This window comes from Crinia signifera, chromosome 7, assembly GCF_055691185.1.
Source record: "Crinia signifera chromosome 7, ASM5569118v1, whole genome shotgun sequence".
NCBI classification, from domain to species: domain Eukaryota; kingdom Metazoa; phylum Chordata; class Amphibia; order Anura; family Myobatrachidae; genus Crinia; species Crinia signifera.
The window spans coordinates 13,921,323-13,946,248 of NC_139223.1; the positions used below are offsets into that span (position 1 = coordinate 13,921,323).

Here is a 24,926-nt window from a genome sequence, read left to right on the forward strand (position 1 = left end):
TCAGTTGCCCCATTATTGCACCGCTCCTCGCTCCTCAGCTGCCCCATTATTGACCCGCACCTCCCTCCTCAGCTGCCCCATTATTGCCCTGCACCTCCCTCCTCAGCTGCCCCATTATTGCACCGCTCCTCCCTCCTCAGCTGCCCCATTATTGCCCCGCACCTCCCTCCTCAGCTGCCCCATTATTGCCCCGCACCTCCCTCCTCAGCTGCCCCATTATTGCACCGCTCCTCCCTCCTCAGCTGCCCCATTATTGCACCGCTCCTCCCTCCTCAGCTGTCCCAATATTGCCCCGCACCTTCCTTCCTCAGCTGTCCCATTATTGCACCGCACCTCCCTCCTCAGCTGCCCCACTATTGCCCCGCACCTCCCTCCTCAGCTGCCCCACTATTGCACCGCTCCTCCCTCCTCAGCTGCCCCATTATTGCCCCGCACCTCCCTCCTCAGCTGCCCCATTATTGCCCCGCACCTCCCTCCTCAGCTGCCCCATTATTGCACCGCTCCTCCCTCCTCAGCTGCCCCATTATTGCACCGCTCCTCCCTCCTCAGCTGTCCCAATATTGCCCCGCACCTTCCTTCCTCAGCTGTCCCATTATTGCACCGCACCTCCCTCCTCAGCTGCCCCATTATTGCCCCGCACCTCCCTCCTCAGCTGTCCCATTATTGCACCGCTCCTCCCTCCTCAGCTGCCCCATTATTGCCCCGCACCTCCCTCCTCAGCTGCCCCATTATTGCCCCGCACCTCCCTCCTCAGCTGCCCCATTATTGCACCGCTCCTCCCTCCTCAGCTGCCCCATTATTGCACCGCTCCTCCCTCCTCAGCTGTCCCAATATTGCCCCGCACCTTCCTTCCTCAGCTGTCCCATTATTGCACCGCACCTCCCTCCTCAGCTGCCCCACTATTGCCCCGCACCTCCCTCCTCAGCTGCCCCACTATTGCCCCGCACCTCCCTCCTCAGCTGCCCCATTATTGCCCCGCACCTCCCTCCTCAGCTGCACCATTATTGCACCGCACCTCCCTCCTCAGCTGCCCCACTATTGCCCCGCACCTCCCTCCTTTAGTTGCCCCATTATTGCCCCGCACCTCCCTCCTCAGCTGTCCCATTATTGCCCCGCACCTCTCTCCTCAGCTGCCCCATTATTGCCCCGCACCTCCCTCCTCAGCTGCCCCACTATTGCCCCGCACCTCCCTCCTCAGCTGTCCCATTATTGCCCCGCACCTGCCTCCTCAGCTGCCCCATTATTGCCCCGCACCTTCCTCCTCAGCTGCCCCACTATTGCCCCGCACCTCCCTCCTCAGCTGCCCCATTATTGTCCCGCACCTCCCTCCTCAGCTGCCCCATTATTTCCCCGCACCTCCCTCCTCAGCTGCCCCATTATTGCCCCGCACCTCCCTCCTCAGCTGCCCCATTATTGCCCCGCACCTCCCTCCTCAGCTGTCCCAATGTTGCACCGGTCCTCCCTCCTCAGCTGTCCCAATATTGCACCGCACCTCCCTCCTCAGCTGCCCCACTATTGCCCCGCACCTCCCTCCTCAGCTGCCCCATTATTGCCCCGCACCGCCCTCCTCAGCTGCCCCACTATTGCCCCGCACCTCCCTCCTTAGCTGCCCCATTATTGCCCCGCATCTCCCTCCTCAGCTGCCCCACTATTGCCCCGCACCTCCCTCCTCAGCTGCCCCACTATTGCCCCGCACCTCCCTCCTCAGCTGCCCCATTATTGCCCCGCACCTCCCTCCTCAGCTGCCCCACTATTGCCCCGCACCTCCCTCCTCAGCTGCCCCATTATTGCCCCGCACCTCCCTCCTCAACTGCCCCATTATTGCCCCGCACCTCCCTCCTCAGCTGCCCCACTATTGCCCTGCACCTCCCTCCTCAGCTGCCCCATTATTGCCCCGCACCTCCCTCCTCAGCTGCACCATTATTGCCCCGCACCTCCCTCCTCAGCTGCCCCATTATTGCCCCGCACCTCCCTCCTCAGCTGCACCATTATTGCCCCGCACCTCCCTCCTCAGCTGCCCCACTATTGCCCCGCACCTCCCTCCTCAGCTGCCCCACTATTGCCCTGCACCTCCCTAGTCAGCTGCCCCATTATTGCTACCATTACACCATCTGCCGGGGGTCTGGGCATAACCTCAGCCAGGATGTCTTGCTAATGAATCAGGAATAAATCCGGAACTGACCTTGTTCCCCCTCCCCACTTCCTAATCCTCTGCTTCCCTCCATCATAAGGAAGCCATTGTGCCCTAACTAAATCATACACCCCCCACATGCATTTATGTGGGGAACTGGCAGCACCCCTCTGTTGTTACACTGTATTACGTGACCCAGATACCTGCAGACAATGGTGGCAGCCATTTTGGTGTTGGCGCCTCGTACCTCATTAGTAGGCTTACCATGCTGTCCCTTTAAACATGGACACTTGATAAATGAATTACACAGGTTCTGGGGCTGATTAAAACCAGGTGACATGCAGGCTTGAATTAAGCCAGCCACAGAACCTGAGTAATTCATTGGGGTCCAGGTTTATAGGGATAGTACGGTAATTATACTCATTAGTGATGCCAGTACTTCCGGGAGAATGGGTAGACGGCGCACTCATATACATGGTCTGTGCCATATTCTCCTGCACAGTGTTATAGGAACCTCCGGAGAACGTGTGCAGGTGGCGTCTTAGAAGTTCCACACCTGCTGTGTGCATTATGTTCTACAAGGACCCCTCTCTCGGAGTCATCCATCATCTTATCATTATCAGGGGTGCCCCCCAGATTCCGCAGTCCCTAGGCAGCTCATCATCTTATCATTGTCATACAGGGGTGCCCCCCCCCCCCAGATTCCGCAGTCCCTAGGCAGCTTATCATTGTCATACAGGGGTGCCCCCCAGATTCCGCAGTCCCTAGGCAGCTCATCATCTTATCATTGTCATACAGGGGTGCCCCCCAGATTCCGCAGTCACTAGGCAGCTCATCATCTTATCATTGTCATACAGGGGTGCCCCCCCCCCCAGATTCCGCAGTCCCTAGGCAGCTCATCATCTTATCATTGTCATACAGGGGTGCCCCCCAGATTCCGCAGTCCCATGGCAGCTCATCATCTTATCATTGTCATACAGGGGTGCCCCCCAGATTCCGCAGTCCCTAGGCAGCTCATCATCTTATCATTGTCATACAGGGGTGCCCCCCCAGATTCCGCAGTCCCTAGGCAGCTCATCATCTTATCATTGTCATACAGGGGTGCCCCCCCAGATTCCGCAGTCCCTAGGCAGCTCATCATCTTATCATTGTCATACAGGGGTGCCCCCCCCCAGATTCTGCAGTCCCTAGGCAGCTCATCATCTTATCATTGTCATACAGGGGTGCCCCCCCAGATTCCGCAGTCCCATGGCAGCTCATCATCTTATCATTGTCATACAGGGGTGCCCCCCAGATTCCGCAGTCCCATGGCAGCTCATCATCTTATCATTGTCATACAGGGGTGCCCCCCAGATTCCGCAGTCCCTAGGCAGCTCATCATCTTATCATTGTCATACAGGGGTGCCCCCCCCCCCCAGATTCCGCAGTCCCTAGGCAGCTCATCATCTTATCATTGTCATACAGGGGTGCCCCCCCAGATTCCGCAGTCCCTAGGCAGCTCATCATCTTATCATTGTCATACAGGGGTGCCCCCCCAGATTCCGCAGTCCCTAGGCAGCTCATCATCTTATCATTGTCATACAGGGGTGCCCCCCAGATTCCGCAGTCCCTAGGCAGCTCATCATCTTATCATTGTCATACAGGGGTGCCCCCCCAGATTCCGCAGTCCCTAGGCAGCTCATCATCTTATCATTGTCATACAGGGGTGCCCCCCCAGGTTCCGCAGTCCCTAGGCAGCTCATCATCTTATCATTGTCATACAGGGGTGCCCCCCAGATTCCGCAGTCCCTAGGCAGCTTATCATCTTATCATTGTCATACAGGGGTGCCCCCCAGATTCCGCAGTCCCTAGGCAGCTCATCATCTTATCATTGTCATACAGGGGTGCCCCCCAGATTCCGCAGTCCCTAGGCAGCTGCCTATTGGTATACAGAGATGACGGATTGGTGTCTCCTGCATTCCTCAGCCGGGGATATTCTGTCTGCAGATCTGACAGTAAAGAGACACTCCGACATCTCTGTCACCGGTGATGAGACACGATGACCCCGTCACGGTGCACTGCAGGAACACGCTGCGAGGGCCCCAGGCACAGGTATCACTGCCGCGGCAGGTGAGGCTGGGTCATATTACCTGAGTCACAGATTACGCAGCCACAGACCGCGCAGATATTACAGAGACAGTGACACAGCACAACCCTCATTGTACTGACCTGTGTCTCTTCTTCTTCCCACAGTGCTCCAGCTTGTGCCGGCCACCACTGGTAAGAGCCCCCTGGGGCAGCAGGGAAGGGGGGGGGCTTCTGTCATACTCATATATGAGTCTTGTATCCAGCTCTCTCTGGCACTCTGCAAATGGAATAAATACATATACGTTTTTTGCATGCAGGGTAAATACTGTCTGCTTTTGCATGTAGCCCACACTACACTGCTGTATAGATCTGAGTTTGGACATGCCTCTCTCATATCACTACCACCTTCCACTGAATGTTACCAATGCAATACACAGTAATTCCCATTTAGCAGAGTGTGTAAGCTCGGAGCTTAGCTGGGGTGACAGTAGTCCATATATCCCGCCTATGTGGAGTGGTTGGGGTAGGGTCCTGCCCCCCCTCTCGCACCCACCACTGCCCGGCGCTGCACAACCCTGTGGCGCCTTATATATAACTTGGTGGCGGAATGTTCTATGGAACATTTATATTTCTCTAATTTCTAGTTATGGCCAAAGTGACCTCGTCACTGTAATTATATCCTTACAGAAACCCTGCTCTTGTCCGTTACCCCTTACACACCCCACTACATAGTAATGACCCCAATATACAGTATACACATGACACCACGGTAATACTAGGAGTAACTCTGCGCCCTGTCTGAGGTCGGGTGGTACATTATCTTCTCTGTCTGCCCTTGTAGTGTGCGGGAAGCAGGCACTGCACTCTGTCCGGATATATGGGGGAACTAAGGTGGTCCTTGGTGAATGGCCGTGGCACGCCACGCTGAGCTTCAAGAAGAAGCCGTTCTGCGGAGGGACCCTGATCTCCGACAAGTGGGTGCTAATGGCTGCCCACTGCTTTGACCCGTAAGTTGAGTGGCGCAGTGTGGTGGCTGAGCTGGCACCGGGGAACCGTACAATGGATCTGTCAGATGTGTATAATGCAGTCCCGGCACTAACTATAGCCTAGTCCCAGCACTAACTATAGCCTAGTCCCAGCACTAACTATAGCCTAGTCCTAGCACTAACAATAGCCTAGTCCTAGTACTAACAATAGCCTAGTCCTAACACTAACTATAGCCTAGTCCTAGCAGTAACTATAGCCTAGTCCCAGCACTAACTATAGCCTAGTCCTAGCACTAACAATAGCCTAGTCCTAGTACTAACAATAGCCTAGTCCTAACACTAACTATAGCCTAGTCCTAGCACTAACTATTGCCTAGTCCTAGCACTAACTATAGCCTAGTCCCAACACTAACTATAGCCTTGTCCTAGCACTAACTATAGCCTTGTCCTAGCACTAACTATAGCCTAGTCCTAGCACTAACTATAGCCTAGTCCCAACACTAACTATAGCCTAGTCCTAGCACTAACTATAGCCTAGTCCTAGCACTAACTATAGCCTAGTCCCAACACTAACTATAGCCTAGTCCTAGCAGTAACTATAGCCTAGTCCCAGCACTAACTATAGCCTAGTCCTAGCACTTACAATAGCCTAGTCCTAGTACTAACAATTGCCTAGTCCTAACACTAACTATAGCCTAGTCCTAGCTCTAACTATAGCCTAGTCCTAGCTCTAACTATAGCCTAGTCCTAGCACTAATGATAGCCTAGTCCTAGCACTAACTATAGCCTAGTCCTAGCACTAACTATAGCCTAGTCCTAGCACTAACTATAGCCTAGTCCTAGCACTAACTATAGCCTAGTTCTAACACTAACTATAGCCTAGTCCTAGCACTAACTATAGCCTAGTCCCAGCACTAACTATAGCCTAGTCCTAGAACTGACTATAGCCTAGTCCTAACATTAACTATAGCCTAGTCCCAACACTAACTATAGCCTAGTCATAGCAGTAACTATAGCCTAGTTCTAACACTAACTATAGCCTAGTCCTAGCACTAACTATAGCCTAGTTCTAACGCTAATTATAGCCTAGTTCTAACACTAACTATAGCCTAGTTCTAACACTAACTATAGCCTAGTTCTAGCACTAACTATAGCCTAGTCATAGCAGTAACTATAGCCTAGTTCTAACACTAACTATAGCCTAGTCCCAACACTAACTATAGCCTAGTCATAGCAGTAACTATAGCCTAGTTCTAACACTAACTATAGCCTAGTCCTAGCACTAACTATAGCCTAGTTCTAACGCTAATTATAGCCTAGTTCTAACACTAACTATAGCCTAGTCCTAGCACTAACTATAACATAGTCCTTACACTAACTATAGCCTAGTCCTAGCACTATCTATAGCCTAGTCCTAGCACTAACTATAGCCTAGTCCTAGCACTAACTATAGCCTAGTCCTAGCACTAACTACAGGCAAAAGGTCGACACATTAAAAAAGTCAACATGCATTAGGTCACATGTGCAAAAGGTCGAGACAACCAATAGGTTGACATGGAAGAGGTTTAGATTAGTTTTTCATGTTTTCTTTGGTGTCTATGTGAATATGGACACTGTATAAGCCATACTCCGGGCACGGTGCCTCGCTGCGCAAGGCACGCTGTTATATTCTCCCGCTATGCCCACATGAATAATTAACTATGAAAAACCAAGTATAAAAACCTCACATCGACCTTTTTAAAGTTGACCTTTCCTTATGTCGACCTATTGCTTGTGTCGACCCTTTGACTATGTTGACCTAATGCATGTAGACTTTTTCATGTGTCGATCTTTTGCGTGTCGACCAAGAGTGGTTGACCTATTGACTGTCCACCTTTTGTTCAGATTCCCACCATGGACCCTGTAGAAGATCTCTGTGTGCTATGAACTTCTTATGACCTACAGTGTAACAATGTTGTTTTCCCATGAAGATCCCCTGCAGAGACCATAGCTGTCAAAAGGGACCCCAAAAATTGGTCAGTGCACCTGGGGTTCTCCAGAATGGGGTTTACCCCGGAGGAGAGCTCAGCCATCACCGTGGAGCCTTCCAGAATCTTGCTGCATAAGAACTACACCAACTACCTCCGGGGAAATGACATAGCGCTGGTGGAGCTCTCTCACCCAGTCACCGTCACGCGGTTCATCTCCCCTGTCTGCCTACCAGAGGCGGGCCACCGGTTCCACCTGCGCAGCACCTGCTATGCCACCGGCCTCCAGGATGTGCCCGAAGGGGGTGAGTGAAGGAAGAGAAGAGTATCAGCCTTCTGGAGAAAGATGCCTCCATGTTCCCTCTGTTCTAGGATCCCACTTCTTTTCTTCCTACATATGGCTCTTCCCCGCCACACACTTTGGACCTGATTCAGAGGTGTTTGCACTTCGTACCTAAGTCACACTGCACATGCGTCCCCAGGCCTACTCTCAGATGCATCAATGGACATGTATATTGAAAATGTTTTGGCTGCCCTTCTGTTACCGCATCTCCCTCTCTCAGTGCCCTTCTGCTAATGTGTCTCCCTCTTTCAGTGCCCTGCTGTTACTGCATCTCCCTCTCTCAGTGCTCTGCTGTTACTGCATCTCCCTCTCTCATTCTGTTACTGCATCTCCCTCTCTCAGTGCCCTGCTGTTAGTGCATCTCCCTCTCTCAGTGCCCTGCTGTTACTGCATCTCCCTTTCTCAGTGCCCTGCTGTTACTGCATCTCCCTCTCTCAGTGCCCTGCTGTTAGTGCATCTCCCTCTCTCAGTACCATTCTGTTACCGCATCTCCCTCTCTCAGTGCCCTGCTGTTACTGCATCTCCCTCTCTCAGTACCATTCTGTTACCGCATCTCCCTCTCTCAGTGCCCTGCTGTTAGTGCATCTCCCTCTCTCAGTACCATTCTGTTACCGCATCTCCCTCTCTCAGTGCCCTTCTGTTACCTCGTCTCCCTCTCTCATTACCCTTCTATTACTGTGTTTCCCTCTCTCAGTGCCCTTCTGTTACCTCGTCTCCCTCTCTCAGTGCCCTTCTGTTACTGCATCTCCATCTCTCAGTGCCCTGCTATTGCTGCATCTCCCTCTCTCAGTGCCCTGCTGTTACTGCATCTCCCTCTCTCAGTGCCCTGCTGTTACTGCATCTCCCTCTCTCAGTGCCCTGCTGTTAGTGCATCTCCCTCTCTCAGTACCATTCTGTTACCGCATCTCCCTCTCTCAGTGCCCTGCTGTTACTGCATCTCCCTCTCTCAGTACCATTCTGTTACCGCATCTCCCTCTCTCAGTACCATTCTGTTACCGCATCTCCCTCTCTCAGTGCCCTGCTGTTAGTGCATCTCCCTCTCTCAGTACCATTCTGTTACCGCATCTCCCTCTCTCAGTGCCCTGCTGTTACTGCATCTCCCTCTCTCAGTACCATTCTGTTACCGCATCTCCCTCTCTCAGTACCATTCTGTTACCGCATCTCCCTCTCTCAGTGCCCTGCTGTTAGTGCATCTCCCTCTCTCAGTACCATTCTGTTACCGCATCTCCCTCTCTCAGTGCCCTTCTGTTACCTCGTCTCCCTCTCACATTACCCTTCTATTACTGTGTTTCCCTCTCTCAGTGCCCTTCTGTTACCTCGTCTCCCTCTCTCAGTCCCCTTCTGTTACTGCATCTCCATCTCTCAGTGCCCTTCTATTGCTGCATCTCCCTCTCTCAGTGCCCTGCTATTGCTGCATCTCCCTCTCTCAGTGCCCTGCTGTTACCACGTCTCCCTCTCTCAGTGCCCTGCTGTTATTGCATCTCCCTCTCTCAGTGCCCTTATGCTACTGAGTCTCCCTCTCTGTGCCCTTCTGCTACTGAGTCTCCATCTCTCAGTGCCCTGCTATTGCTGCATCTCCCTCTCTCATTGCCCCACTGTTATTGCATCTCCCTTTCTCAGTGCCATTCTGTTACCGCGTCTCCCTCTCTCAGTGCCCTCCTGCATCTCCCTCTTTCAATGTCCTCCTGTTACCACGTCTCCCTCTCTCAGTGCCCTTCTGTTACTGCGTCTTGCTCTCTTAGTGCCCTTTTGTTACTGGCTCACCCATTCTCAGTGCTCTGCTGTTACTGCATCTCCCTCTCTTAGTGCCCCACTCAGTGCCCTCCTGTTACCACGTCTCCCTCTCTCAGTGCCCTTTTGTTACAGGATCACCCTCTCTCAGTGCCCTGCTATTTACTGCATCTCCCTCTCTTAGTGCACTTCTGTTACCATGTCTCCCTCTCTCAGTGCCCTTTCATTACTGCATCTCCCTCTCTCAGTGCCCTGGTGTTACCGCGTCTCCCTCTCTCAGTGCCCTTTGTTACTGGATCACCCTCTCAGTGCCCTCCTGTTACCATGTTTCTCTCTCAATGCCCTCCTATTATGGCATTTCCCTCTCCCAGCGCCCTCCTGTTACCACGTCCCCCTCTTCCCAGTGCCCTCCTGTTAACACGTCTCTCTCCCTCAGTGGCTTTGTTACTGCATCTCCCTCTCTCAGTGCCCTCCTGTTACCGCGTCTCCCTCTCCTAGCTCCCTCCTGTTACCATGTCTCCCTCTCTCAGTGCCCTGGTTTTACTGCTTCTCCCTCTCTCAGTGTCCTCCTGTTACCGCATTTCCCTCTCCCAGGGCCCTTCTGTTACCACGTCTCTCTCTCTCAGTGCCCTTTTATTACTGCATCTCCCTCTCTCAGTGCCCTGCTGTTACCACGTCTCCCTCTCTCAGTGCCCTGCTGTTACCACGTCTCGCTCTCTCAGTGCCCTATTATTACTGCATCTCCCTCTCTCATTGCCCTGGTGTTACCGCTTCTCCCTCTCTCAGTGCCCTTCTGTTACCACGTCTCCCTCTCTCAGTGCCCTGCTGTTACTCTGTCTCCCTCTCTTAGTGCCCTGCTGTTACCACGTCTCCCTCTCTCAGTGCCCTGCTGTTACTCTGTCTCCCTCTCTCAGTGTCCTGCTGTTACTTTGTCTCGCTCTCTTAGTGCCCTTCTGTTACCACGTCTCCCTCTCTCAGTGCCCTGCTGTTACTCTGTCTCCCTCTCTTAGTGCCCTGCTGTTACCACATCTCCCTCTCTCAGTGCCCTGCTGTTACTGTGTCTCCCTCTCTTAGTGCCCTGCTGTTACCACATCTCCCTCTCTCAGTGTCCTGCTGTTACTTTGTCTCGCTCTCTTAGTGCCCTCCTGTTACCGCATTTCCCTCTCCTAGTCCCCTTCTGTTACCATGTCTATCTCTCTCTCTCAGTGCCCTTTTATTACTGCATCTCCCTCTCTCAGTGCCCTGGTGTTACCACGTCTCCCTCTCTCAGTGCCCTGCTGTTACCACGTCTCCCTCTCTCAGTGCCCTGCTTTCACTTTGTCTCGCTCTCTCAGTGCCCTATTGTTACTGCATCTCCATCTCAGTGCCCTCCTGTTACCACGTCTCCCTCTCTCAGTGCCCTTCTGTTACCACATCTCCCTCTCTCAGTGCCCTTCTGTTACCACGTCTCCCTCTCTCAGTGTCCTGCTATTACCGCGTCTCCCTCTTTTAGTGCCCTTGGACAGTGAAAGGTACCTGGAGAAAGTGGCCCAGACACTAATTGGCTGGAGAACATGTAACTGCATCTACAATACTCACAGTCGGCCAGAACAGTCCAATCCTGCTAAACCTGGCATGTTGTGCATAACAGAGAGGGAAGGGAAGGAGGGCCCCTGTGTGGTGCGTATGTTTACCTGTGACATTAGTGACTATTTAGTTGGGGGGTTCTGTCCTTTGTTTATGACCATTGTATCTCATTTTAGGGAGACTCTGGCGGCCCTGTGGTTTGCAATGAAAATGGAACCTGGTTCCTTGCTGGAGCCATCAGTTTTTCCCAAGGGTGTCATCTTAAGGACAGTCCCACTATCCTCACTGCTGTGTCCTCTTACCAGGATTGGATCAGCCACTGGACGGACTCTACAGCAGCCTTTTCCCCCCAGACTATAGTCGTCACTGACGATGTGGACAACGACACCTGTAGTGACCTTCTCAGTAATCAGACCTCAGGTAACGTCCGGCACCGGAGATTCTCAGAAAATCCTCAAGGTTACTTATATAACACCAGCGTATGCCAGAGGGCATTGGGAACAGAACAGTAATGTAATGGGACTGGGTGATAATGGAGAGGCAGGGAGGCCCTGCTCATTAGCTTGCACTCTATAGCGATACAGGCATGTGATACACGACCAATATATATACCAGGAGGACAATATATGACTCATTACTAGCGGATAGCCAATAGGTGCGGTGACATCTGCGAGCGTTATAACGCCAACGGCCATGATTATTATTACTTTTGTTATGAACTGTAGAAATTACACAATAATTCGGAGGACAGTGTCTAGATCGACCACAAAATGTCAACATGCACAAGGTCAAAATGCGGAAAAGGTCAACACAAACAAAAGGTTTACAGGAAAATAGTCAACACATAAAAAGGTTAACAATAGTTTTTAACTTTTCTGGGTTTAAATTTGTAGATTTGATCATGTGGTTTCCCAATTCGTATACCGCATCTCCTCGCAGGTACCTCACTGTGTTCTCATGAGTCTATCATGATTATATCAACTTTTGCTTGTCTCAACCTATTGTCCATGCCAAACTAATGCATGTCAGCCAATAGGGATTGACCAATTGTTTGTTGACCAATAGTGGTTGACCTATTGCCTGTTGACCAATAATGGTTGACCTAATGATTGTTGACCAATAGTGATTGACCTAATGACTGTTAACCAAGAGTGGTTGACCTATTGACTGTTGACCAATATTAGTTGACTTATTGACTGTTGACCAGGAGTGGTTGACCTATTGACTGTTGACCAATAGTGGTTGACCTATTAACTGTTGACCAATATTGGTTGACCTATTGACTGTTGACCAAGAGTGGTTGACCTATTGACTGTTGAGCAATAGTGGTTGACCTATTGATTGTTGACCAATATTAGTTGACCTATTGACTGTTGACCAAGAGTGGTTGACCTATTAACTGTTGAGCAATAGTGGTTGACCTATTGACTGTTGACCACTAGTGGTCGCGCTATTGCCTGTTGACCTTATGCATGTAATTAAGCCAAAGTCTGTATCCCATGGGAATAACAGACATGCCATCTTCCGTTATGTTTCCCAAGTATGTGGAATCTCAGAAGCAGATGTTTCTGGTACAAGTAGTCCTGGGCCTTGGCTATGGCAAGTGGACCTCTGGAGAGATGGGCACAGGGCATGCGGAGGGGCCCTTATCTCAGCCACCTGGGTGATAACATCTGCAGAATGCTTCGTAAGGTAAGGTGATATGTATAAAGATGTAGAGGAACCAAACTGCTGAAGAAGTGATGTGGAAAGTGATGGAAACCTGTCAGAGAGATCAGGGGGAAGATTTAAGTGAACAGTGTCCACACGCCTGACTTTGCCCCCAAAAACAGTACCTGGGCCCAGCCAAACTCTCTATGGCCCTGTATGTGAGCTGGCAAAGAATACAGTAAGTGCTGAGCAAAATGGATGGGGTAAAGAGGAAGGGATGATAGAGTAACGGAGAAGAAAAGGAAAATAGGAAACAGGTGACAGAAATGAGGGAGACATGAAGGCTCCGAAATTGCTGTAAGGAACAGATGTGTTGTCCATGTCTGTCAACCATGGGGGGTTCCGGGCTCTGCTGACCCAGGTTCCTTGTCTCTCTCTCATACATGCAGCCCTGATTCATCAGAGTCTCCAATGGACTGGTCTGTATCAGTCGCTACCGGGACGCCAGCGATGCAGAACCTCACTGTGCAGAGGATCAGTATTCATGGCTCTTACATCTCTTCTGAAGATGGGAATAATGTTGCTCTCATTCAGCTATCCAACCCCGCACCATTGGGGCCATACGTCCAACCAATATGCCTGCCAGATTCTTCCCACCGCATGCCATATGCAGCTTCCTGTTGGCAAACTGTTGGGGGCGGCATGCTACCGGGTAAGTAACCCAGGCCTCTAATTCCTCAGAAAAACTCATTAGGTCACCGTGTAATGACCTGGAGTTACATAGATCTGGAAACAGCCACTCTGGGGTCTTCAAAATGTTCTTTGACCCATTTACCTCCAGAGATTACAGCTGAATATGGAAAATATTTATCTATCTACACTTATGTTCTGTCTTCAGATGGCCGCATGGGACCTTCCCGAGGGGTGAAGATGGAGCTTATTGGTCCAAACCAATGCAACTGCATCTACAGCCGACCGAGATCCACCAACCACAGCATATCTATATTGCCTGGCATGATATGTGCGGCCAAAGTGGGGGGCAATGATACTCGTTGTCTGGTGAGTGACCCTGTGGGTGAAGACTGTGTAGTCCTAACTTAGTACAATGGTGTTATCTTCTCTACATCCCCCCTGTAGTGGCAGGAGTATGTCATTGCAGGAGGAATGTGCTCCTCAACCATCAATGGTGGAGAACCATTGGTTTCTTGCTATCAATGGCAAAACAATTTTATATCGACCATCAATCATCAAAGATTTGTAATCGCTGGTGGTCGATGGCCATCCCCAATGTTGTTTTTGTTTATGTTTTTGTTTATTGGCCGAGCTGCACTGAATTGGTTCCTGTCCAAGAACATGGCGACATTCACTGAGTATAGGGGATGGACCTGTGTATATATATAATTGCCTAATTGGCTTACACTTAGCTAAAGCATGTAACTTATGCAGACCGTGATTATGAATGACAGCCTAATTAATATTAATTATAAGGTGGTGCCAATGTCTGCAGCACCGTACAAGGAGAAGTATACCGGTATTTACAAACCATACCGTACATAAACATCAGACAGGCATTTTCAAGGGCAAAATGGTACAGGGGAGATGTTTGAAACCTCAGAAAGAAAGACAGAGCGATAGCGTGGAGAGAGATAAAGTACCAACCAATCAGCTCCTGTCATTTGTGTTTGAAAGCTGCCAAGCTTTGATACATCTTCCCTATACTGAGGCAATCATAATGAATGAGAGACTGTTATGGACTGGGCTCTGGGCTGGGTATATATCTCAGGCTGTACTCTGTTTATGACTGTGCCCAGGGTGGCATTGCCCAGTTGCCGATAGTTACAGAAACCCGCCCTCTCACCTGTCCTAGTCCTTTTGTCATGGCTGTTCTTTTGCAGAATGATTTCGGTGGAATCCTAGCATGTAAGGAGAATGGGACCTGGTTCCTGATTGGTGTACAAAGCTTTGGAGGAGAGTGTGAGCGGAAGGCAGACACAGCACTCCCGGGAGTGTACACTCAGCTGGCCAAGTATGAGGACTGGATATCCAGGGAGACACGGAATGCTTACTTCTTGCCACAGCTATATAACCCTCCTGCTGAGGAGATGGACTCGGATAGATGCTCATACAACATTCCAAGAGGTAGATTCTGGGGTAACCTATGTGAAATGCGTAAGGGTTGGCATTGGACCGTGTTAGTGGTCCCAGTGCTGTCCAGTAACTGGAACCAGCCCAATGTCTATTATTATTGCAAATCTCATCTCCTGAGCAATCAGTGGAATAACTGAACCAGACAGTAAGGAGACTTCTTTTCACTATGGAACCTATCACAGACAGAAACCTTGTGTTATCTGAGCAATGCATTTCATGGGTACTACCCCCCACTGGGCATCAGGAAATACAAGTTTAATGGTAGCGGTATAGGAAGCTGTGTACTTATATCATTTATATATTAACTACTAGCACGATAGAATGCATAAGACAATAATAAAAATAAAAAAACATGAAACGCGTTGCTTGGATGAAAACCGTATCCAATTGGCTGGCTGTGGAACGTTTCTGTGGGTGGGAACAGACGCATCTCCTTTATCTAAGGCTGGGGTAGCCAACTCCAGTACTCCAGAGCTACCAACAGAGCATGTTTTCCAGATCTCCTCACAGAATCACAAGTGAAGTATTAAGCTCCACCTGTGGATCTTTGAAAATGTGTCAGTCAGTAATGAGTGCACCTGTGTACCTGTGAGGTGAAAATGGGAACTGTTGGTAGCTCTCGAGGACTGGAGTTGGCTACCACTGATCTAAGGTGACTTGTATTTATTTATTTTTATTGAGATTGCTTGGTTGCTTTGGTGGTCTGGGAAATGTGACAGATAGTAATGATTGCACTTGTGCACCAGCTAGGTGATCTGGGTAATGTGACAGTAATGACTGCACCTGTGCACCATCTAGGTGATCTGGGAAATGTGACAGTAATGACTACACCTGTGCACCAGCTAGGTGATCTGGGTAATGTGACAGTAATGACTGCACCTGTGTACCATCTAGGTGGTCTGGGAAATGTGACAGTTAGTAACGACTGCACCTGTGCACCAGCTAGGTGATCTGGGTAATGTGACGGTTAGTAATGACTGCACCTGTGCACCAACTAGGTGATCTGGGTAATGTGAGTTAGTAATGACTGCACATGTGCACCAGCTAGGTGGTCTGGGAAACGTGACCCAGGTAGATCACGAGGACCAGTTTGGCCACCCCTGGTCTAGGACATCTTCCTTTCCTTATCTACCAGTATAGCCAATCAGTTGGATAGGATTTGTTCTTGCACCCATCTCCCAGTGTCCATGATCCAGAGATAAGTAGGTGGTCTGTGTGTGGCAGGTTGTGGGCGCTCAGTCACGTCTCCAGAATCCGAAACCTTTGGTGATGCTACAGAGACGACATGGCCATGGCAGGTCGGTTTGCAGCTGTATGACACTCACATCTGTTCCGGGGTCCTGATCACTGAAACCTGGTTCCTCACGGCAGCGCACTGTATACCCAGGTATGACTCACAGAGAGCCAACAGGCGTCTCCCAGGGTGTCTGTCTTCCCAGAAATCACCCAACCTACGTCTCTCTCATCTGCAGATTCACGTCCATCAGAGATTACACAGTTTTACTAAGCCGGCAGCTCCAGTACGGGACAAACCCCCGGGAGGTGACTCGTACCATCAAGAGAGTGGTGTACCACCCTGACTATAAGACAAAGACCGGAGAGACCGACCTGGCACTGGTGGAGATGTACTATGGCATCACATTCAGTGACTACGTCATGCCCATCTGCCTCCCCCCTGACCAGGCCTTGCCTCCTGCCACCGGGTGTTGGGTCAGTGGATGGGGGAGACTGTACCCCTCAGGTAGGACGCGGGACACTAATCTCCATTTGCATCCTTGGAAATGATAGAGAGAATCTGATTGGTTACTATGGGCAAATTCACCTCATTTTATTTTTTGGAAGCTTTAGTAAATGTACACTCTAGTCCCTGATTCGGTCAGACAGCCAGTAGATCTCACTCATTTATATGCCTTGTTCTGTACTTCTTACATTATCTTACAGACCCTATTTGTAGCAATATGACTGCCTTCCACCCCGACTATGCTTATTTACCAGTTGTTCTTGTCTGCTGTCTGCCCTGACTTTTTTCCATTCCCCTTTATGATTGTATGCCACCGGCCCTGACCTCAGCTTCTCACCTTACTATTCTGTCAGCCATCTGCCCCAAACTCAAATCTGTATCCAGCTATTCTTTACTGGATTGCTGTATGGTATGTATCATCTCATCATTAGACTTTGAACCACAAGTAAACCTATACTGCCCAGTAATTATGTCCTGGTGGCCCTGGTGCCTGGTCTTGAGAATAGACCAGTGGACCTGAACGGTAAAGCATAGTGTCCAGCCATGGAAAAATTGGTGACTCAACCCCAACCGCCTTGGTGTTTGACTTCCATCCTGAACCCGTGTGTGTGTGTGTGCTCTGAGTATGTAGATGGGGTTCCTGTAGGTATATGTCCCCAGTATGATCAGATGATGCCCTTACAGTCCTCTGACTCCATGTTTGTGCTTTGATCATGCAGACAGCATCTCCTTCCTTCCTCCGCTGAGGCATCTGGAGGTCTCTCTGCTGGATGGAAAAAATTGTGGTGGTCAAGGAAACGTTACAGGGAGCAGCAGGAAGGAGGATCTTTGTGTGGCCGGTAAAAGTGACAACAAGTTTTCATGCTTGGTATGTATTATTAATATTATTATTATTACCTACATTCTTTATAGGGCACAAAACAACATTGTATTACTGGTGAGATGAAGAACAGACCTAGAGGTAGGAGGGCCTTGCTCGCCATTTTGTCATCTATAGGAGTTGGGTACAGGCAGCATCATGCTAAGCAGTCTGACTTATAATCAGGTTTTGCTAGGATTTAATTCCTTGCTCATCTTCTGCCTGGTTGGCCTGCACATGACATGTCCCCAGATTCCAGTTCCTCCTCTTTTCACCATTATCCCCTCTCTCCATTTTCCCCCAGTTTGACTCCAGTGCCCCCCTTGTATGTCAGACACGCCCCGGAGGCCCCTGGTTCGTGTTTGGTGTTGGCAGCCAGAAGTCCCCGCCCGTGAGGAACGAATGCCCGGGGAACTTCACAGCGGTCCTACCCACAATGTCCTGGATCAGACAGGTGGTTCCCATAAGTGATCTCAATGTGCAGGACAACAAGACCATCCCAGATGCAGGTCACAATGGCACAATGACCACTGGCACTACAACAGTGGGCACACCCCTGCAGAACAGCACAGCCATAACTCCACCCAGTACCAGTACTACACAGCAGACCAGCAATGCCCAACCTGGAGGGGATCACAACCTCACCACCAAGGCAGGTCATTCCTGTGTGGACCACAATGGAGTAACCTGTGCAGAGGGCACAACGACTGCTCCACAGACCACCGGCTCAACCTCTTCTTCTAAAGCGTCAACACAAAATCCTGGTTCTACGGGTACGAAGCCGGTAACGGGGTCCGCAGCATGGTCCTTTAGTTGGAGCTGGCTGCTCCACAGCTTCCTATCTGCCCTGTGCCTTGGGCTTTGCTGACCGTGGGTATCCATACATCTGGCCGTCTACTGCCCCAGCCCAGTTGTTGGTGCAACTTGTACAATTATAAATTGTTGTTAATGGGGTGTTCATGTTATAATCAGAGGTGCTGTGGATACCCCAAACTTTGGTCATTGCTGTAAATGTTTAGATACAACTCTGCTTTCCAGGGAAAGAGTATATTTCTTGTATGATCTTTACCATGGATGTATATGTGTTCATCTATGTACAGTATATGTTTTATATAGGACGCGGCGATTCACTGTACACTCTTAATGATCCCATGTACTATTGTACGATGTATCGGTACATGCTGCATGTTATCTCCATCACCATAGAGTTAACTCCCCAATTACTCCATGATAATTTCCCTCTCTGCAATGTGAATGATATATCGTTGTGATCCGCAGTGGAATGATATATCCAACAATAGTATTCTACTCATATATAACCCAGCATTTTGGAACACTTACCTACTGGTCCCTCTGTAATGCTGGCCATTACAGAATGCGATACTGTAATAACCTGCTATACAATGTACTGGGTGTCATGATGAAGCATGCTATAGTGATGAACAATTCCCAGCAGCCTCTGCAACTGTTTAAGAGGTCAGGAGTTGGTCACATGACCAGTGTCAGGAGATGACAGTTGAGAGTGAGCTACAGTTGGGCAGTGCAGTCTGTGAGGGGAAGATGGAGAGTCTCTGTGGAGAGGGGCGGTGAGTAGGAGTTGAGCCCAGCAGCAGTCCAAAAGGAGAGAGGGACGCAGGGAGTGGTACTCCAGCCCCTTATGTAATGTAACACCTCCTCAGGCCAGCCTCCCACAAAATACATAGCACAGCCCCTACACAGGCAGCTTATGCATAGAGAGAGGAGTCACTGAGGGAGAGTGACAGACATTACAAAGCCAGCCCGCAGTCTTTGGCCCCCATTTATCATTGATCGCATTTACAATGCGATCTGGGCGGAATATTACCGCCCAGGATCGCATTGTAAAATGCGATCACATCACCTAAATGTATTATTCTGCTAGGTGCAGGGACAGGGCTCCGAAAGGAGCCCTTCCCTGCGAAGCCCTGACCCGGAGACCGGGGGGTCTGTGCATGCACGGTTATGCGCTGACCCCCCTGCGACACCGCTGACCGCACTGCCGCTCGGGCAATGCGATATGTAGCCATAGACTACAACGGGCTATCGCCACATTAGAATGGCGATAGCCATGGGCTGCGATGCCGGGCTGCCCGATGTTGATACATCGGGCAGCTTCGCATCCCCCATAGAAACCTCATTAGGAACAGTGAAACGGTGCACCCTGGGACTCTGAAAACAAACACAGAAGCGCTTCTTACTGACTGCTTAAGGTATATACTATAGTGTATGCTCTAAAAGTGTATATTATTGTGCAATAATAGTAGCCATAAATATTATTCAACGTACTTAAGCAAAGTCATATATCTATTTGAAAATTGAATGTAATATTTGTATGTTAATAATCTATTTATTGGTTTAGGAAGGAAAGGTAGGGTTGCTTAATCTTCTATTTCTAAGGAAACAGTTCGTGAATAATGGTCAGAGGTCTGCATCGAACTTCAGTTCCTGTATAATAAAAAATGAATTGTGATTGTAGCTTTATTTGATGCACATATTGAATGTTCTATGCATATTGATGGTATCTGTTCCTGAATAATAAATTGTTTACTATTTTGAAAGAATCATCTTCACGTGAAATATGGAACACCTGTCCTAGGGACATAGAAACCGACTAACCAGAGCAGATACTTACCTGTGATAGATTTCACATTTGGCGTCTGACGAACAGGATATGTACATCAAAAGCGGAGAAAACCCAAGCTAGCGTCACTCAAAATGTCTCAAGACGATAGTCCGGAGAGACAAGAAGATCTGCTTGGCAACCAAGGAGATGCAGCGGATAGAATAAGTTCAACGGCGACGTAAACCGGCAGTGATAACCAAGCCCTATTACTTCGGTGCGCCATGGCTTCCCCCTTATACTGAAGATAGTAGAATGACTGAAACCAATGTGCTCCACGACTTTAGGGAACAAATTGAAACCATGTTCCAGGTATATGAATTAAATGAAAATCAACAAGTAGAGATACTATTAGCTCAAATGAAGGGATTTGCGAAAAGAGAAGTGAAGTCATGGACGGAAAGTCAAAAGAAATCGGCAACAGACATATTGAACAAGTTAGCAAAAGTGTTCGATGCAAAGGTAAAAGTAAAGGTTTTAGGCGATAAACCCATAAAAGGAACCGCAAACACACCTGTTTTTCAGCAAATTCAATCCGCTGCCTCTAAAGACCCCATCGAAGAAATGAAAGGGCAAATTGCTGAATTGACACAAGGAATGACTGATCTTTGTCGAGAATTGAGAACCTTAAAAGAGACGCAGACATTACAGAGACCCTGGCAGATGGAGAGAGAACCCCATTATTGAAATGATGGGAGAAACGCTTCATGGAGCTCCCGCCGACTTCCTTCAGAAAAATTTGATGAACAAGGAAGACCCATCTGCAGGCGTTGCCAAAGGAGCGGGCATATTGAGCGACATTGCCGTAGTACGGAACATTTAAATGAACTCCCGAGGTCTGGGACCAACCATCGGGAGAATCTTCAGTAGAATGTCCCACATCGCAAGAATGGATACCAAAATTCATTGGGTGTTGCCCTACCATTGAAATCATAGTGAATGGAGTCAGAATACCAGCATTGTTGGATACCGGGTCACAAGTGACTACGATTCGATGGGATGAGTTCAGTGCCAGATTAAGCCTTCAGGGGGCCCGGGGTACTTTAGACAGGGGGGCCCCCTTGCACTTGTCATTACTGGCCGCAAACTGCATGGGAGAATATTACACTGTCAAAACACAGAGTAAAGGCAGAATAAACCTGGTCAATGGGTAACTGCAGGGGATATAAATATATACACACACACACACACACACACACACACACATACATACATACATACATACATACATACATACATACCACATGAAAACCCTGTGTTTGTCCCTCTGCACCTTACTCTGTAGGAGACCTCACAGTCCTAGTGCTGCCTCTGATTAAAAACCCTCCCATGACTAAGCTGCTGCTGTTCTCCATGGGCCTGAGAAGCATGTAATGAGCTCCACCAATCAGAGCTCAGCCCAAACCTCTCAGCCTCTGCCCTCTGGTGCAAAGTGTCATTAGTCAACTACCCCACTCCCATGCACAAAACCTTTAGCTAAAAAAATAATTTTTTTTTTTTGAAAAATACATGCCAACCACATGGGGCCCCTAGCTAGAGGGGGCCCAGGGGCACTGACCCCTTGTGCCTCCATTATAATCCGGCCCTGGATGAGTTCATTAAACATTGGAGGTAAAAAAGTATCATAGCCACACCATCGGCCGGGTTGAATCTGTTAGCCAGTAATGGACAACGTATTGAGTAATGCAGATACTGGGAGGCTGAGATCGAGATAGGACAAGCTCATCTCTTCAATCAAAGATGTTTAATTACGGCCGTTAATATCAAGCAAGTAAAGGGGAGAGAGTGGAAGAAGTGTTCCCTCCGCAGAGACTCATCCAGTGCAGAAGTCCACCGCCATTCTCCCACAGGCAACCTTTTGTTAGGGGAAACAGAACAGCGGATCAGGAGCTTGACACCCTCCCCGAGGGGACGGAAGTGGTACAGACAGATGGGGTAAGACTGCACATGGATGTTGAAAGACGGACTGAAAAGTGTTCTGCTTGCACAGTCAATAAAAATGTGCAACCAAGTAAAAAGGCAGCATTACAACCCATTCCAAGTAACTTTCCATTGTGACGTTGGATCAGGTCAAACTGCGGCCAAGCCGTTCGGGCTATCAATATGTTTTGGTGATAGTAGACACTACTCAAAGTTTATGGTGACTGTGCCAGTCAGGGACCTGACCGTTAAAGCCACAGCTGACACATTCATAAGGAACTTTATCCGTCTTTACGGGTTCCCAGAGCAAGTACTTACTGATCAGGGCCCAGCATTTGATTCACTATTTCTCGGAGAACTTTGTACAACATATGGGTGTAAAAAGATATGAATTACGCCATATCAACCACTAGGTCAGGGGTGGCCAACCGGTCAGAGGCAAAGAGCCGAAAAATATCTGTAGTCAAGCTAAAGAGCCAACAACATGTGCGCGCCTTCGACGCGCATGCCAAAAAAGGGGCATGGTCTATTTGGACCCCTTGGGTGGGTGTGATACACATATGCCTCCAATAGTGCAGTGCCATATATACATATGCCCCCAATAGTGCCAGATACACATATGCTCCCACGGTGCCAGGTATGCCCCCACGGTGATGGGTATGCCACACGGTGCCACAAACTGCTATGCCCCCACAGTGCCAAAAAGCTGGTATGCCCCCACAGTGCCAAAAAGCTGGTATGCCCCCACAGTGCCTCAAACTGCTATGCCCCCACAGTGCCACAAACTGCTATGCCCCCACAGTGCCACAAACTGCTATGCCCCCACAGTGCCACAAACTGCTATGCCCCCACAGTGCCACAAACTGCTATGCCCCCACAGTGCTACAATCTGCTATGCCCCCACAATGCTACAATCTGCTATGCCCCCACAGCACTCACCGTTGTTGCTGCTGCCGGGCGTGGAGAGGACAGTCTGGTGTTCCCCTGCATTCCTGTCATGTCACCAAGGGGAGGAGAGCACAGCACACTGCGCGTCTCCTTCCACCCCTCACTTCCCTGTGACTGGGCCATCCACCAATCAAAGCTCGCGGGCAAGCTCCTGATTGGCTTCTGGCCCGCGAGCTCTGATTGGCGGATGACCCAGTCACAAGGATGCACAGTGAGGGGTAGGAGAGATAAGCGATGCGCGCTCTCCTCCCCTCAGAAGGAGAAGGGATTTGAGGAACCGGCAGCGGGTGATGGGGACGGGGACAGACGGTGGGCGGCGGGCAGCAGTGGGAGCAGGAGCTGCACAATAGCAGGGGGAGAGCCGCATGTGGCTCTAGAGCCACAGGTTGGCCACCCCTGCACTAGGTAATGGATGTGAGAATCAGAGTTTGCCAGAAATGCTTCATGCCCTGTCCTTGGCTCAACAGTTGGATTGGCCCTCCTTAATGCCGGAGGTTACATATCTGTATAACAACTCGGAGCATGCTTCAACCGGGCACACCCCTTACTTCTTGTTTTTTGGGAGGAAAGGAAAGTTACCAGCGGAAACATAGAGCCTAGATCCACCACAAACTGAATGGGTGATTGAACACAGGCATAGGATGGACTTTGCCAAGAAAATATTCACCAAGAAAATGAAAGAAGATCATTATCGGCAGGAACGAGACTTAACAGAGATCATCCAGAGACACAGAATCTTCGGCCAAGCTCAGGCAACTCCTTGCAAGACCCGATGGACCTGTTGCTTTTCATGAATGGCTCAACTTCACCCAGTAGCTTAAACATAGTCACAACATCCCTTCCAAGTGATCCTATGACAACCGACTTGATCCAGCCATATGCACCTGACTTGGTGGAAAGGGAAGCCGATTCAGAGCAAACACCAGACCGGCCAGTCAGAAGTACCAGAGGGGTGAAACCCCTCCGGTTCAGAGACTAATCAAAACTTGTTTACAGTAAAAAATAGTTTGTGATGAAAATTTAAATTTTCTTGACTTAAAAGCATGTAATGTTTTGCAATGTTTAAAGTATATATGTAGTGATATTTTGATGTTTGTAATGTAAGTAGTAAATTGCATAAGGACATGCAAGATTCCACCCGGGAAAAATTTAATAACCTGCTATACAATGTACTGGGTGTCATGATGAAACATGACACCCAGTGATGAACAATTCCCAGCAGCCTCTGCAACTGTTTAAGAGGTCAGGAGTTGGTCACATGACCAGTGTCAGGAGATGACAGTTGAGAGTGAGCAACAGTTAGGCAGTGCAGTCTGTGAGGGGAAGATGGAGATTCTCTGTGAAGAGGGGCGGTGAGTAGGAGTTGAGCCCGGCAGCAGTCCAACAGGAGAGAGGGGCGCAGTGAGTGGTACTCCAGCCCCTTATGCAATTTAACACCTCCTCAGGCCAGCCTCCCACAAAATACATAGCACAGCCCCTACACAGGCCGCTTATGCATAGAGAGGGGAGTCACTGAGGAAGAGTGACAGACATTACAAAGCCAGCCCGCAGTCTTTATGAGAGAGAGAGAGAGAGAGAGAGAGAGAGAGAAGGATGTTAACAGCTGGACAGTATTTATTTACTTAGCTGAAAAAGAGACTGTCAATTGTTTTTGTTAAAGAGTTAACATTCAAGTCAGTACAGCCTAGCAGTATATACTACACAGCAGAGTATTATCTGGAGGTTGCCCATACATCTTACTATGGAAGAAAGCCGGTATGCAGCAGCGAGTTGAAATATACTACGGCTAAAGTAGAAAATCGCGACATAAAGCTTCCAGCCTAATTGACATAGGGAATCCTACATCTGCATAAATATATAACAAGGAAAGTGTGGTGACTTTAGTCAAGGAATACAGATCCACTAGTGCTCGAAATCAGTGTTTGTCACCATAGCAACTCACTGTCAACAGGACAGAGTAGCTTCAGAAAACTGTCTAATATCACTGCAGTATATGTTAGGCTGATAAGCAGTCAAGCGTGGAAGAAAGATTTATTAAGGACAGTGTTACACACAGCACATTTAACAGAATCCTGAATATTTAACGTGTTATCCCTGATGTATTATTATATCCTGTGGTCCACCTACTAGCAATTGATCTATCCGTGCAACAAAATAGAGCAACTTAGTTCAATCAACTACATATAAGGGCCCATTTATCAAACCATATTTGCGGCTAAATCCCCGAAAAC

At 49.3% G+C, this 24,926-nt stretch overlaps 1 protein-coding gene across 1 annotated transcript; it reads left to right on the forward strand.

The window, feature by feature from the left end:
• The first annotated feature begins 4,065 nt into the window (after window positions 1–4,065).
• Window positions 4,066–20,012, forward strand: LOC146021073 (serine protease 53-like). Its single transcript, XM_083154875.1, is given in 15 exon segments — window positions 4,066–4,156; window positions 4,364–4,390; window positions 5,040–5,209; window positions 7,168–7,456; window positions 10,718–10,884; window positions 10,968–11,211; window positions 12,333–12,483; window positions 12,891–13,153; window positions 13,340–13,500; window positions 14,337–14,580; window positions 15,814–15,976; window positions 16,062–16,330; window positions 17,050–17,198; window positions 17,494–17,962; window positions 19,876–20,012. Coding segments are annotated over 15 exon segments (2,994 nt in total).
• The last annotated feature ends 4,914 nt before the right edge of the window (window positions 20,013–24,926 follow it).